Source organism: Miniopterus schreibersii, assembly GCF_964146895.1.
Source record: "Miniopterus schreibersii genome assembly, chromosome: 13".
Lineage (NCBI taxonomy): Eukaryota > Metazoa > Chordata > Mammalia > Chiroptera > Miniopteridae > Miniopterus > Miniopterus schreibersii.
The window spans coordinates 41,117,059-41,132,198 of record NC_138113.1 but is presented as its reverse complement, the minus strand read 5'-3'; the positions used below and the strand labels follow the sequence as shown (position 1 = coordinate 41,132,198).

The window sequence follows — 15,140 nt, the reverse complement described above, 5'->3', positions numbered from 1 at the left end:
AAGTCAGTGCTTCTGACTGACCAGCTGTATCTATGAGGCTCCAACAGCTCTCTTCTTGGGTTGGATTAATTTGCTAGAACAGCTCACAGAACTCGGAAACACTTTACTTACTAGATCACGGGTTTGTTATAAAAGTCTGTAACTCAGGAACAGCTGATAGAAGAGATATACAGGGCGTGATATGGGGACAGGGCACAGAGCTTCCATGCTCTCTGAGAGCAGCCACGCTCCCCAAATCTCCACATGCTCGCCAACCAGGAAGCTCTCCCGGTCCTTTTGGGTTTTTGTGGAGGCCCCATTACATATGTGTGAGTGATTATGTCACTGGCCATTGGGGATTGATTCAACCTCCAGCCCCCCACCCCTAGAAATTTGGGGGTGTGACTGAAAGTTCCAACCCTCTGTATATGGTTGGTTCCCTTGGCAACCAGCCCCCCCATTAGGTGCTTTCCAGAACTCACCTGATTAACATAAACCCGGTTGTATTGAAAGGATTTGTTGTGAATAATAGACACGCATATCACCTTTGTCGCTCTGAAGTGTTTTCAGGAACTGAGGACAGGAGACCAAATATTATAACAAAAAATGCTCCCACTGCTGCTATCACTCAGGAAATTTCAAGAGTTTTGGAAGCTGTGATCCAGGAACTGGAAGCTGTGAATGAGCACATATATATGAGAAATACATATTTCTTGTAAATCACAGTATCACAGCCCCTGACCACCACTCTGGCCCTTTTGCCTTTTCTAACTCAGAGCCTTTGAAAGCTGCTGCATTGTCCAGCAGGCCCAGGGTGGGGCTCCAGGCCTAGGCCATAGGTGTATGTATTCCCCATTCTCAAAGGCCTGAGGGCAGCGCTGGACAGGAGCATCTATGGCAGCCCTAATCAATGTGGCAAGGGCAACAGTTTCTGTTCTCTCAGCAAGCCTGCTCCTCCCCCTCCATGGATGTAGGGGCAGGAGGTGGGGTGGGAAGGCTAGGCACAGTGGTGAAGGGTCAAGTGATAGGGTAGAGGGAAGGTCCCTAAACCTCTTCCCAGCAGAGGGAGAAGATGCCTGAGGTCCAGGTTCTTCTCTTTCCCTGTGAAATTGTGAGTCTGCTAAGGGGAATAGGGAGAAAAATGCAAGGCCTTTCTCTGTGTGGACCCTGGCCAGCTGGTGGCCTCATAGACAGGTATGTGGAGTGGATCAGCCTCTAGATGATGCTACCCTTTGCTTCCCCTGCTCAGTAAATCCCCTCAGTCCCTGCTGCCCATCCCCTCCCATAAGAGCACAGGGGAACTTCTGACCACCTATAGCTTAGGGGAAAATCAGGAAGAAAGGATGGGCCTTTCTCAGATACCCAGGATAAGCCTGGTGGCCCTGTGACAACTCAGACATCTTTGTAGGTGGTGGAAGAGAGGGAGGTGGCAGAAGACCTAGATGGCATCTGCCAGGGCCTGGGTCAGAAGGGGCACAGACCATGGGCTTAGTGCTGTCATCTATGGGGTGTCTCTGGGCCTTTTCTGGGGCAATACAGATGCCAGGGGGACATCTCTCTGTGAGGTCATTTCTAGGTGCTTGCCCAGGCTTTGGGCTTAGACACCTGCAGGCCATGACTTTGAGTGATGTTGGGGATGTCACTGCTTCTGCTTGCAGCATCCATTTTCCTTCCTCATGTCTCCTAACGGCATTTGAGAGTCCAGAGAAGTTGGGTCACTGATGAACATAAGGAAGCTAAGATGTTTGTTCTTCTAATATTTGAATTCTGAGCTTGTCCTCAGCTGGTTGGAGGGCACCCGGGGCATTCCTGCCCTCCCTAGGGCCCATGTGCGGGGCAGGCTCTGTGGCCTTGTGTCCGCACAGGGCAGGAGGGACCTTTCCTTGGGCAGGAGAGGCTTGGAACCTGGCCATTGAGCTCTGTCAGCATCACCCTGAGCCTGTGTGCCTTGAGATGAGGAGGCTGGCCTGGAAAAAACCACTGTTGGTGCTTACCCAGGAGGCTTGCTGAGGGCTTTTGAGGAGAATAGGAGAGGTGAGCTGACTCACTGCAGGAAGCTGTAGGTTAGACACCTAGAACTGGACTGACTGAATGTAGCTGCAGAATCCCCAGCTGGGAGCACAGGGAGCCTGTTCACAGACCCAGACGTTTGGGGTGACTCTGCCCTGGGGGCTGCAACTGCAGACTGCTGGGTGTTCCTCACTAGGAAGGGCAGCGGCGCCCTCTAGTGCTCCCAAGTGGCACAGATGCCCCATGGAGAGCCTGAAGTGGTATGGGTTCTGGCACACAGAATCCAGAAAAAAGCTGCTGCTGTTGGAGAAGGCAGTGGCTAGAAGAGGCAGAACAAAGGTGTGAAGGGCTGAGAAGATAGTCCTCCTGTTCTTCCTGACCTGGCCCCTTGTTTGCTGGTTCCCATGGCTGTTATACTAGGCCCCTCCCTACCTATGTGTGTGGTGTGTGTGTGTGTGTGTGTGTGTGTGTGTGTGTGTGTGTCCGGAGGAGTTGGTAATGGAGACCAAGCCCCATCTGGGTCACTGGACACATCCCCACTCACCAGTCTTGCTGTGAGCCATTCATTTTGAACTGCAGCATAGGCTACTTAGTGCATGTTTAGGACCATCAAGACAATGGGTGTTAACGCTGCCAGTTCCAGAGCAGCTTGTTTTGTGTCTGTTTCTCCCTTTCTAATCCTTTTAGAGGGTCAGCTTCTCTAGGGCAGATCACTCTGTCCCCTTTCCTTCCTCCCATCACACTGACCATAGAACTTTGTGCACAGTAGGGGAGCAAGTGGTGAATGCAAACATTGTTTTACTTGGGGGTAAGTGTGGTACAGCACAGAGGCATGTGTACTGTGGCCTTTCACGATCTCTGCCTCTGCCCTGGCCCCTCACGGGGTGGTGGGCAAAGTCCTCATGAGCCTGGAGTGTGCAGTGGTCACCGAAAGAGCTTGCATTCTCAGTGGAGTAAATGAGTAACTATGCTGTGTGCCCAGTGACTTAGAGTTAATGTGGCTGTGCATCCTGTTTGTGCCTGCTTTCCTGGTATAGTTAATAGTCTCTTTAGCATATTTAAAATGTTCTGGTTTGGAAGATAAATTATATGGTTTCCCTTCAGCTCACAAGGCCCCACTATGTCACCTCGTTGTGCCCAGATGATGGCAGAGGATATGTCCAGTCTCCCAGACATGTTTCTTGACCATCGGGCACATCTCAGACAGATGACAGGAGGTCATGTCTTAGGAGAGGTGGTTGAAGGGCATGTTGGCTGGGGGCGGTTATGCCTCAAAGGCTGGCTTTGGCCTTTTGGGGGACTGCCTGGTGGAGAGCCTTTGCAGATCCACATGCCATTTCTGGGATCAGTGCGTGGAAGTAAAAGGACACAGAGCTGATCTCAGCCAAAGGAAGAGCTGTCCACCAATGAATTCTGGCCTCCAGCTACAGAGGCAGTCCAGTGGTATAGTGAGCTGCCCAGTGACAGTGCTTAAGAAGAGGGGCTAATAGAGTGAGCAGGTGATTCCTGAGTTAAATGGCAGGTCGAACCAATTGTTCAAAGTTTCCGCAGGCCCTAAAGTTTTATTTCCATAGCTTGAAGGGGCAGAGCCCTTTGATTTATGATTTCTTTCCCCAACTTTTGGTCCTAAAAGAGAAGACGAATCAGCATATGTTGAAGCCCCACTGCCTGGCAGGGGCATGGCACTGTGCTAGGCTGGCACTGTGAGTTCTGGGATGCAGGTGTTTATGTCTGTTTTTAGAGCATAACCTGCAAAGCTAACCACATGTGGGAACGTGTCTCTGACCTGTGCCAGGTGGAATGGAAGGGAGGGGATGTTTCAAAGTGAGAATCTTTAGAATGTGCATCTTGTGGAGCGAGGGTGAGGGAGGTGTGGGGGAAGGGTTTGTTGCTACATAGGAGGGATATACAGGATGCTCTTAGAGGGAGCCTGTCCAGCTCTGGGGAGCCTGCTGGGCCTGGCACCTGGAGTTCCTTACTCCAGGGAGAGCTGTTTGCTGGTTCCATACCAACGGGTCTGTATATACCTCTGGGGAGCCAGTAGGGGGTTGCCAGCCTAGCCTGGGGCTCCAGCCTACTTCCTTGCTGCTCTGCTACCTTATAGTTCTGACTGCAGCCAGATTGCAGCAAAACTGCAAGGGTGAGTGGGGCCAGACTGGGGCTGAGCTTTATGCTATTTAATGTTGATGGAGCTCTTGTCCCCCAGGTCTCTCTGGCCACTCGTCATAAAGGAGACTGGGGAAAGAGGTGGCTCAAAGTACCCCAGCCCTGTTCTGGGGCACTGAGGCCTGCTGGCAGGGCTGGCTGCATCCTTTATGGGTGCTCCAGTGGGGAGCACCTCAAGGCAGGGTCTTGACCCACGGAGTGGTGGTACATTGCTGTCCTTGGTCCCCAAGGTAGGCATGTGTGCGTTGGCCCTGGGGCCTGCCTGAAATGAAGGGAGAAGGGATGTTTGCATTGGTTGGGACTCTGGGCCTAGGATTCTCTCTCTTTCTCCCATGTTGTGACCATAGATAGAGGCAGAATGGTGCTGGGAAGCCCAATAGGGTGGGAGTAGAAGGGACTTTTTAATCTCCTCTCCCTCCATCTCTAGATTGTACCATGAGACTGAGAATCTGCCCTTGGATGGGGAATTATTGTAGGGCAAAAATAGGGTCAGGAGAGTCTCTGGAAGCTGGATTCTTAGGAGAAACCCAGGGGGTGGGGAACTGGATGTGCTGCCTGTGAGGCTGGGCTCACAGGCTTGCAGACTGTTGGGAAGCCCACCTTTGCTGCTGATTGAACTGATTCCTTCCCGTCTTCTGCCCATGGTGGTTTGGACAAGCTGGCCCTGCCTCTGCCTAGCCCTGTGTAGGGCCTGCTCTGTCCGGGGCCCTGATTCTCAGAAGAGTCCTGGTAAGCTCCAGACTTCTTGGCCTCTTTCCCTAAATGGCCCTCTATCCCACTCTGCAGCCCTCGTGGGCTGACGGAGGAAGCCTGACTTCTGTCAGCTCGTAGCTCACCCCCAGGATTTCCCTGTTGGGAGAAGCAACTTGAGTGGAGAAGATGAATGTGTAGGAGTTCCCAGGATGTGTTTACTTGGGCACGGGTCAAGGAATTGGGGTCTTGGGGCTTAGAGTGGAAGCTGGAAGATGGGGCTCAGACAGTGTCCTGGGAAACTGAGAGCTCTAGTTTCAGTCTGCCCCTGCCCACCTCCCTAAAATTTGCTGCACACTGTAGACCAGGTGTAAATGCAGGTGATGCCCCCTGCCACAGAGGACTCTGGAGAGGACACGTGCAGGCCAGCAATTGTTCTCTAGGGTTTTGGGGCGTGTAGGTTCACTACCATGGCATGGATTTCCCAGGGGAGCCAAGGGTCTGTGTGGGGGACCCCAGGAGGTCCCGAGTGATTTCCAGAGTTGCTGCTACTGCCTCTGGGTCCATGTTCCAGCCTTTGTCTCCCCATCCACTTTCAAGACTGTTGGTACGGGATACTGTTGGTATGGGGCACTGTCTGCTGGTGCCGGTCCCTGTGGACGTCTGACAGTAGATGTCCTCGGCAGTGACTCTCTGTCCTTCTTGGACAGTTATGTATTGACACCTTGTCTTGCCTGACAACAGCCCATGATTACTTCCTGTTTCTATGAGGGGTCAGCAGAAGCCAGACATGTCTCTGGTAGTGCTGCTTTGTCCAGCCAGATACCTAGGCTGGCCTTTCTCTGGTCTCTATCCCTCCAAGCCAGTCCTTGAAGGGTGTCAGGCACTTTCTGGTCGTTCGTCAGGAATAATCCTGGTGTTGAGTAGACTATTCAGCATGGGATAGTGGAAAGAACGCTTGGTTTAGGTTGGGGCCCTGCCTGTGAAATGGGATTATTGCTTCCCAGGGTTGGTGTGAGGATTAAATGAACTCTGCTCAGCATCTTCCTCCTTGGATGGTGCCTAATATATGTCACATGTTGGGTCTTCCCTCTGTCCCCTGGCCTACACATGTGCCTGAACCCAGCCTGTGTGGCATGTGACACCTCGTCCTGTGGCACCTCCCCCAGGTGGGGGGCAGGGGGCGTGGTACTCAGCAGGGGCGTTTCCAGTCTTGGCATTAACCAGGAGGCTCACGGTTTTGTCTCCCTCCACAGCCTGGACGTGTCTCCTCAGGTAGAACCTGACCCAGCTGCTCTTCCTCACCACCTCCCCTGCTCCCCCCGTGCTCCGGCCCCCCCCACTCCTGCTCCCACCGCTGCTCCCATGCTAAGCACTAACCTTTTTGCAGCCGCCTCCCCCGCTGCTGCCACTGCTGCTGCCACCACCGCCGCCGCCCCCGAAGCCACCCCATCTGGATTCTTGGGTCTCACCAACCCGTTCCTCACCTCCTTGCAGAGCAACCCTTTCTTCGAGGAACTCATTGCCAACATAGCACTAAACTCTCCTTCACCTGCTCCCTCTCTCCCCAGTGCCTCCAGGGCCAGCCCCACCCCCCTGGCCTCCCCTGGGAAAGCCCCGCCTGAGTGGGACGACACCTTCAACATCTTTGCTGCCAGCAGGCTGTGTCCAGAGGCCAGGAGCGAGATCCTGGCCCCTGCAGGAGTGGGGCTGGAGGCGACTGGGCTGCAAGACCCAGGCCCTGGGGCCATGACAGTGGAGGCAGCTGAGCCCCAGGGGGACCCAGGGGGAGGAGGAAGAGGTGGGAGCAACGAGTGGCCGGAGCCCAGGGTTCCTCTGGACTTGGGACTAGACGACCAGAGCCTGAGTGCCGCCGACCTAGGGCCTCTGGGGTCTGTAGAGGCCGGCCTGCCCTCTGCGTCAGCCTTGCACCCGCAAGCCTCATCCTCTGAAGCAGACAGGGAGCTGGTGGCCCCAGGAGGGGAAGCAGGGCAGAGTCCAGCAGACAGTGGCGCATCTCTGTTCAGCTCCCCAGAAGTGATCAGTGTGTGGGAGAGGCTGCCCGGCCCAGGCGACACCCCGGAGGGCCAGGATGAGGAGCCCCCCAGAGGCCAAAACCAGCTTTTGCAGGAGCTCAATACAGTCGACAGTTCCTGGCCTTGGGATGTGGTCACCCTTTCTCCTGCAGCTGAGATGTCCTCCCCAGTCATACAGGGAGGGTCTGATGAACTGCCCCCTCCCCAGGGGAAGCCAGAGTCACCAGAACCTGTGAGCCCCAAGGGGAGCCAGGAGCTTCCTCAGGAGGAGCTAGAGCCAGAGCCCAAACCCGAGTGGACGCTGGACAAGGGGCTGCAGCCCAGCACGCTGCCTCCCAAGCCGCCCCGCCTCTTCATACGCTCCGATTACCAGGAGGAGGCGGAGGAGAAGGCCACCCTGGGGCTGCGTGGCAGGGGGGCAGAGACAGGAGAAGACGACTCCTCCCCAAGTGCACTGGCTGCTGGTCCCCAGGAGGCCAAGGAGGACAGCAAGGAGCCAGGCTCCGAGTCTGACAGCTATTCTTCTGGAACCCTGCTGGGTGAGCCAAGCCTGGAAGAGCCAGTGGAGGATGCCAGCCCTCCTGTGCCTGGGCCCTGTTTATCTCTGCCCGCCAGCTGCCCTGAGGGTCCTGTCCCCATATCCTCGTACTCAAAGAGCCTGGCTCTTCAGAGCCAGCAGATCTGGGGAGCTCTGGAGAGAGGAGAAGGTCCGGAGGCTTCTGAGCCCCAGAGCCAGGAACCAGCAGGAGAGGGGCTGGGGCCCCTGCTGGGCAGCTCCCAACAGCCTGACATGTGGGCTTTGGAGAAGGATGCCTTGAACCCCTTCTTGTCTCAGGGGAGCCGAGATCCCCCGAGCCTCCCGTCCACATCCCCTCCAGAGTCCAGGGAATCTTCCATTCACTCTGGATCAGAAGAGCTGTCCACACCCCCAGAGCCTGCCTTTCCACCGCCCCCTCTCCCACCCCGGGCCAGCCACTGCCCCGAGGGGCCCAGTTCTCCGTGCTGTCCTCTGCCTGGAGCCTGGCCCCTGACCTCTTTCTCCCCGCCCTCTGGGGAGCCAGCCTCCCCCCCTGGGGGCTCCCCCACCCCACTTGGGGAGGACCACGCTGCAGCCACCCCAGCCTCCCCGCTTGTGCTTCTGCCCTTGGAGACACGACCAGCTGAGGAGCCACAGCCCAATGCCAGGTGAGCAGCCACCCCGATAGCACTGTCCAGGAGGAAGGGGGTGGAAGGGGGCAATGCAGTCCAAGGGCTGAGATGTTCACAGTTCAGTCTCAGCCCCTCCAGAGGTGGGTGGCTTTGAAGACATGAGCCTTCTGTGGTACCGGCTCTGAAACTGCCTCCTTTTTGGGGCCTTGGACCAGCAGGTGTCCCCCACAAACCAGGACTTTGGGGGATGACAACACTGATGAAACGCAGGGGGTGATGAATGGGGTGGGGAGAGGTAATGCCAGTCAGCAGGGGAAGGGAGATGAGAGCTAGGGTGCTTAGCCACTGGGGCCAGGGACAGTGAAGCTTGTCATACACTCCCCACCCCTCCCATCCTCTGCGACAGTCCTCTGCCCCAGGCCCCAGGGTAAGAGGCTGTGAAGGCAGAGAGCCAGAGGACAGAGAGGAAGGCGGAGATACCATTGGAGGAAAAAAAGAAAAAATAAATGCTTCCCACATGTGTGACCCTCAGGAGAAAGCGTCTCTAGCCTCACCAGTGCTTCAGTGGTTTGTGTTTGTGCCTTTGGGGTGGTCCCCAGGCGCTTGGAACTGTGCTGAGTTGACAGTGTTTGCCTGTGTGACTGTGGTCACTGTGGCATTGGTCTGTTTTGGAAGAATTATGAGGCTGCAACCTTACTGGGTGGCTGATGAGGGGTATCCAGGTCACTGGGGGATGACAGGGTGTGATTTAGCAGGGGCAGCAAAGTCCAGAGGGTGCCAGCACTCTAGGGGACCTGAGTGAAGCAGTGAGGGGAGCAGAGGTGCCACTGTCTCTGATGAGCAGGGCAGGCTCCAGCACTGGCCTCTGGGAGGCCCAGCCCCCTGCTCCTGCATTCAGTTCTCCAAATTCACTGAGCATCCAGTGTGTGCCAGACACTTGACAGGAATGAAAGATGTTGTCCCCGCTGTAGTCCCAGGGAGTTCCAACCCAGTGCAGAAGTTGGAAGTGAAGCATGAAGGGAAGGCCCAGGGGCCAGGGCTGGTCTATGAGAAGGGATGGGAAGCAGTCTGGGCTACCCTGGGTGCTGCTGCAATGGTAGGTGGTGAGGCCATTCCCAGAGGTGGGAGAGGAGGTGGGTACAGCTTCCCAGTGTCCTCAGCTGGCCCTGCTGTATTCCAGCAGTTCTGCTTACACTTGCCACTTTTTACAAGTCTCATTCTCTTCATAGTTGGCTTCATGCCTGTGCTTGTCATGTTCCTTAGATCATGGAGTGGATGGGCCAAATTGAGGTGTCCCCATTTCTCAGATGGGGACATGGAGTCCATGAGAGTTCCAGGGTACAGGGTCCCTCAGATGCAGGAGGGCAATCAGACCAGGAGCCCAGGACTCCTGGCCCTCATTCAGGGTGTTTGTACAACTCCCTGGGACTCCTCCCTGCCCCCAGCACAGCCCACAGGTGGTATTAGAGCTGCTTTTACACCCCCTTCCCTAATGCACACTCTTGGATGGGAAGGACAGCCTGAGATGTGTTCTTTTCCCTGCTGCCTGCCCCTGCCTGGGCTCTCTGCCACTCTTCCCAGGCTGTGAGCCTGAGTCCATGGCCTCTCCTGAGTAACAAAGTGGACTTCCTGGATGTGGGGGAGCCTGTCTTCAGTGGATTCCAGGGCCTTGGCCTCTGCTATTTTGCTTCCTACTCTCTAATGGTCCGAATCTGTGAAGTAAACATAATTTTTCAGAGGTCCCTTAGGAGTAGGTTAACTGAGTCAGGGGCATGCTGCTTGCAATTTGGGTAACTGTCACAGGTACATGGTGCTGGGGGATCCCAGAGGAGGGACATCTTAGTCAGTCTGGGGGAATCAGGAAGGTTTATTGGAGGCAGTGGTTTTGCACACTTTGAAACCTGAGTAGGAGTTAGCAAGCCCACAGGCGAAGGGGCAGCATTCCAGACAGGATCAGCTTTTGTAAGCACCTAAAGGTGAGGGAGAGCCTGTTTTCTGGCTGGAGTGTATCAGGCGGAGGGCCAGGAGGAAAGGCCAGGGGCCAGTTGTGTTAGAGACTTTTTTCTGACACTGAGAGGGAGGCTGAAATCATGATCCCACGGCACATGTATTGGGAAGGGTGGTTGGAGGTGGGCAGGACTTCACCAAGGAGCTGACTCAGCAGTTGTGGCCAGAGGGAGGAAGGTTTAGCGAGCCCTCGCTGGAGAGGAGGGGGTGGGATGAGAGTAGGTAAGAAGGTTGTTAAGGCTAAAGCCAAAGCGAGGGATTCAAAGAGATTCCCAGGTTTCTGACTAGAGCCATGGCAGGCTAATAGTGCCACTCACCTTTGGGGAGCACAGGAAAGGGCAGGCATGGAGGGGAGGGTGATGTGCCTGGGGTGGACCCCAAGTGGAGTAAGCCAGCCTGAAACTGTCTTCATGGGTCTAGAACTCAGGGCTGAGGTCTAGGCTGGAGATGGCTGTGAGGGGGTGGAGGGGAGCGAACTCTCGGGCAGACATGCGTTTAAGACTGAGAAGGGGCTATTAGAAGTTGGAAAAGCAGAGAAGGGCTTGGGGGGGGAGGGGGGTGAAGAGGGAGGAGAGCAGCCCAAGGAAGGAGTGTCCAAGAGTCAACTCCACAGAGAGGTCAGGAAGGTGAGAACTGGGGGTTCTCAGCAGGAACACTTGTGATGGGCTGGTGGGGGCTGACATCCTGCTCTGTGGGCTGAGGAGTCAGTGCAGGTAAGAACTTGTAGAGACAGAATATAGTGTCTGTGCTCCAGAGAGGCCTGGTGAGAAGAAAGAAGAGGGGGATGACTGAGGGTGGTAGCCGGGCAGACACAAGGTTAAAGGAGGGTTTTTCAGGCCGGTGTAAATGCTGAGGGGAAGCAACCAGTGGAGAGAGGTGGGCAACCAAGTGTCCCAGTTTGCCCAGCTCCTTCCTGGTTTTAGCACCGAAAGTTTCACCTCCTGGGAATCCCCACAGTCCTGGGAAAATTGGGAAACTGGGAGGGTTACTTACCCACCCCCCAACCAGAGGAAGGTTACAATACACAAAAGGATGGAGGGAAGATGGGTGGAGGGGGTGGCCTTGGCAAAGACTGGGAACAGGTGCAGAGAAGTTTGTAGGAGGCCTCTGCTGTCCCTGTGAAGGGGTGGGGTCACCTGAGGGAGAGAAATGGGGAGGGGACAGAGGGTGGGGTACTGAGGAATGCTGCTCTGAGGCCTTGGCTGTATAGGGGCAGCCACCACCAAGTGGTGGGTCTCTGTTCAGCAGACCTGTGGCCCCACCTTTTCCTTGTGCTGCCCATTTTTCCCCATAACGCATCTCCTGTCTGTCTCCACAGTCCCCATCCTGTGAAGCCCCTCAGTGCTGCCCCTGTGGAGGGCAGCCCTGACAGGAAGCAGTCCCGCTCCAGTCTGAGCACAGCCCTGAGCAGTGGGTTGGAGAAGCTCAAGACAGTCACATCTGGCAGCGTTCAGACTGTGGCTCCGGCCTCCCAGGTTGGCCAGACTGCGGACACCAAGAGGTTGAAGGTGAGGCCTAGCACGATGCCACAGATCAGATCAGACATGTGGTGCTGGGGAGAGAGGTCAGGTGTCTTGAATTTAGAAACAGGGTGCTGGGCAGGGTGGAACAAGGAGCAGGTCTGGTCTCACATGCCATAGCCCTGAAGCCAGTTAGGCCATTTCTGGCATTGGAGACACACAGCTTCAGGGGCCTGGGGTGTTGGTGGGAAGGCAGGCAGGTAGGCCTGAGGGTGCCTGGCTCACTCTGATTCCATCTGACCTCAGGATTCTGGTGTGCTGGACCAGTCGGCCAAGTACTACCATCTGACCCATGATGAACTCATCAGCCTGCTCCTGCAGCGGGAGCGGGAGCTGAGCCAGCGGGACGAGCACGTGCAGGAGCTGGAGAGCTACATTGACCGGCTGCTGGTGCGGATCATGGAGACCTCGCCCACACTGCTGCAGATCCCCCCTGACTCCCCCAAGTAGCCCTCGTCACCCCCACCCCCTGGGAGGGTTGCTCAAACAGGGCTCACACCCTCCCTACTCCTGCTGAACTTACTCACTTGGGGCAGGGTACAGTCTGTCCTCTGTTGTCACCCCTTGCTCTCCCTCCCTCCTGCCTCAACTGGGGCTGCTGGAAGGAGGGCCTTTGGACTCTTATTAGAGGTGGGTCTCACCTACCTGCCTGTTTTCATACCCCTTAGCTTTGGGGGCTCCAGAAATTGGAACAATGAATTTAGCCCTCAAGACAGAGCAGGGGTGAGCTGCAATTTGATGTGGTATCTGGGACATACTTTATTGCCCTACAGGGATGGTCAGCCATTTCTTTCACAGCTAAACCCTGTCCTCTTCATCTCCCTCCGGCCCCTGGACGGCTCCTAGTATTACTAGGGCTGTGGCAGGAACCAGGTTGCCCATTTGTATGTGACCAGGGCACCTACTCTTCAACCTCATGTCGGTTCCCCCAAAAGCAAGGAGCCTGTATGGTCTAGTGTTGTGTCTGCCATGTCCGGAGTCTGTCTCTAGCTGTTTGAGGAGCAGATGTGGTATGGATGGAGGGAGGTGATGTGCCGTTCCCTGTGCTCCTCTTCTGACCTGTCCATGAGTGTCCTGTGTAAATGTTTGGAGAGCTGGGGCAAGTGTGGAGAGACCACCTCCTCATGCCCCTCCAAGGTGTGGGCCACCCAGGCCTTGGGGCTTTGGGTTGTTTATGTTTGGGGATCAAGCCTCCATCTCTGTTCTTGTTGCCTGTCCAGATGCCAAAACTCTGTGCTGCTACAGGATTTGAACTTTTGGAACCTTATTAAAATGTGCCTTTTGTGGGTGGAGTCAAGAGCCTCTGGATGTAGACTCTGCCCCCTGTTTGGCGCCCCTCTCCCTCCCTGTTGAGCACATGGGGCTGGATCTGGCAGGACCCTAAGAATGGAAATGGAGGTTGGGGCAGCCCTCTTGTGTGCTCTGCCCTCCCCTAGAGTTCATGTCAGTTAAGGGTCCAGCCAAGCTGCTGCTGCTCCTTTTGCCTACCTGCTATCTTCTCTTACTCCTTCAACACCAATTGAGGGGGTTCCTGGGGGAAAATTACTTTCTGGTAGTGGGAGGTCCCACTCTGCCTATACTTAGGAAAAAGGCTTTATTGTCTTCCCATCTATCCACTACCTGCTGTCCCAGCCTGTCCCTTTCCCCGTAGCCTTGACTGGCTTGGCTGCAGTGCACTTTGAAACAAAGTGTCTGTCCTTTGGCCCAGCCCTGGTTTGCTTGCAGAAAAACAGCAGGTTTCCCCACAGCATCTGCAGGGGACATTTGGTAGCTTGGGGCACCCTGCCTTAGCAAAGTTGTGGGCTGCGGAGGTGCTGAAGGCAGTTAGTTTTGACCCAGTAAGGAGGTGAGAGCTCCTTGATCGCCTCTTTTTCATGAGCTAGCCTGTGGGGTCACTCTCTGGGATCACTTGGAAGGCCTTGGAAGGAGATCTGCTTGGGGAGGGGGATGTCTTCTGCCAGGACGAAGCAGAGTTGCCCCACATATGGGGGAGAGCCCCTGTAATGTTATCTACCTTAAGGACCACTCATCAAAGCTGAGGGAAGTATCCACAGGTACTTAGGACATCAGTCATGTTTTTTTGGGGGGGGTCATTGAGGGTTGGATGGGAATCTCTTCTGGGGGAAGGGGATCACTCCTCTACTAGGTGTTCCTCTGGGTTCTATTCAGTCCCAGCTGACACTGACCTTCCACTCATTCTTGATTGTGGGTCTCCAGAATGCTCAGGTCAGGGATGTCTTTGGAAGTTTGGAGTTGAAGCCCAAGGTTCTTGCTGGATGTTTCTGCTCCTGGCCACGAGTTGGAAGAGAGCTGCAGGTGGGGTGGGCAGGGAGCAGGCATGGTTCTGCTTTGCCATTTGTCTTCCTAGATGTAACTCCTGTTTATAAAGACCTTGTTCTTCATGTTTCGAGCACTTTATGAAGAATAAAAAGTTCACAGACTGCAGGTGGCTCTGTTGTGTTCCTGGTTAGATGAGCGTTGAAGCAGGCTTCCTGGGGGAGAAGGCAGGTGATGGCGTTCTTGGATGACACGGTCCCTGTGCTAACAGAGCAGCGGCTGGGGAACACAGAGGGTAAAATACTTGATTCCTGTCCTCAGGCCACTTCGTATAGTTGGGAAAGATGAGCTACCAACCCGAGATACTAACGGTTCTTCATGGCCAGTGAGAATCTCCAGCTTTAGGAAAGTCTGTTTCTTGTGGTCCCAGCGTTGGAGGATGAGGAGCTGACAGCTACGGATCATGCATTGTTCAGAAACGCGTGAGAAGGCATGAGCCAACCGCGCACCTCACCACAAGACCAAGGAGACCCGACGTGGGGTTCCCGAGGGTGAAACAAGTATTCTGTCTTGTGTGAAACGGGAAGCTCCCTCTTCTTCCCCCCTTGTGTTCACTGTCCCCGCTGGTGCCTTGCTTTACAGTCTGCAGTACTCCCCCTTCCCTGAAGTCCTTGTAGTGCTTGGTGAACACCACTGAACCCGTCCCCACTCCCAGTTCTCTTCCTGCCTAGGAGTTAGCCCCAAGAAGGATCTTCCTTGACAAAAGGAAGTGGAGGCTGCTAAGGCTCCTAAGAACCGTCCCTTCCCTGAGTTTAACTCAGCCAACAAATACCTGAGTTCCTGCTGTGAGCTCTCCCATTCCTGGCACTGAAGACTTAGCAGTGAATCAAAAAGTCACAACTCCTGTCCTGTGGACCTTAAAGTACGAAAGGCAGATACTCAAAACCATAATTTTACATGCAAGGGCTGCAAAAGAAGTGTTGCGTGCTATAGGAGCATGTAGTGGGTTTTGTGGGAATAGGGCCATTGATTGGGAAACACAATGTTTACACTTAGGCCATAAAGAGGGCCAGCGTCAGGCTAAGATAAAAAGAGTTTTCTAGGTAGAGAATGCTCCAGGATCCAGGGCCGGGAGCGCACAGCAGGCTGCAGGGACTGTCAGGGTGGACACAGAGCACGAGGCAAGAGGCAGGGTGGGACAGAAGAAATTGCATGAATTTCCGCAGTGCAACTCCCTGCAGAAAGCCTTCGGAGATTAACCCTACTCCGCCTGGAGTCCTGACCCATCTGGTCCCGGGTGGGACCC

At 55.1% G+C, this 15,140-nt stretch overlaps 1 protein-coding gene across 3 annotated transcripts in view; it reads left to right on the top strand.

The window, feature by feature from the left end:
• Positions 1-14,002, top strand: part of RAB11FIP5 (RAB11 family interacting protein 5) — a 35,339-nt gene extending 21,337 nt beyond the window's left edge. Inside the window, exons 4-6 of one of the 3 annotated variants that reach the window (XM_081157009.1) lie at positions 6,417-8,066; positions 11,356-11,545; positions 11,804-14,002. In XM_081157009.1, coding sequence (XP_081013135.1) covers positions 6,417-8,066; positions 11,356-11,545; positions 11,804-12,007 — 2,044 coding nt within the window. In that variant the 3' untranslated portion in view covers positions 12,008-14,002. Of the gene's footprint in view, positions 1-6,101; positions 8,067-11,355; positions 11,546-11,803 lie in introns of all 3 variants that reach the window. The other 2 variants (XM_081157010.1, XM_081157011.1) reach the window with 2 other exon arrangements.
• Positions 14,003-15,140: the final 1,138 nt, after the last annotated feature.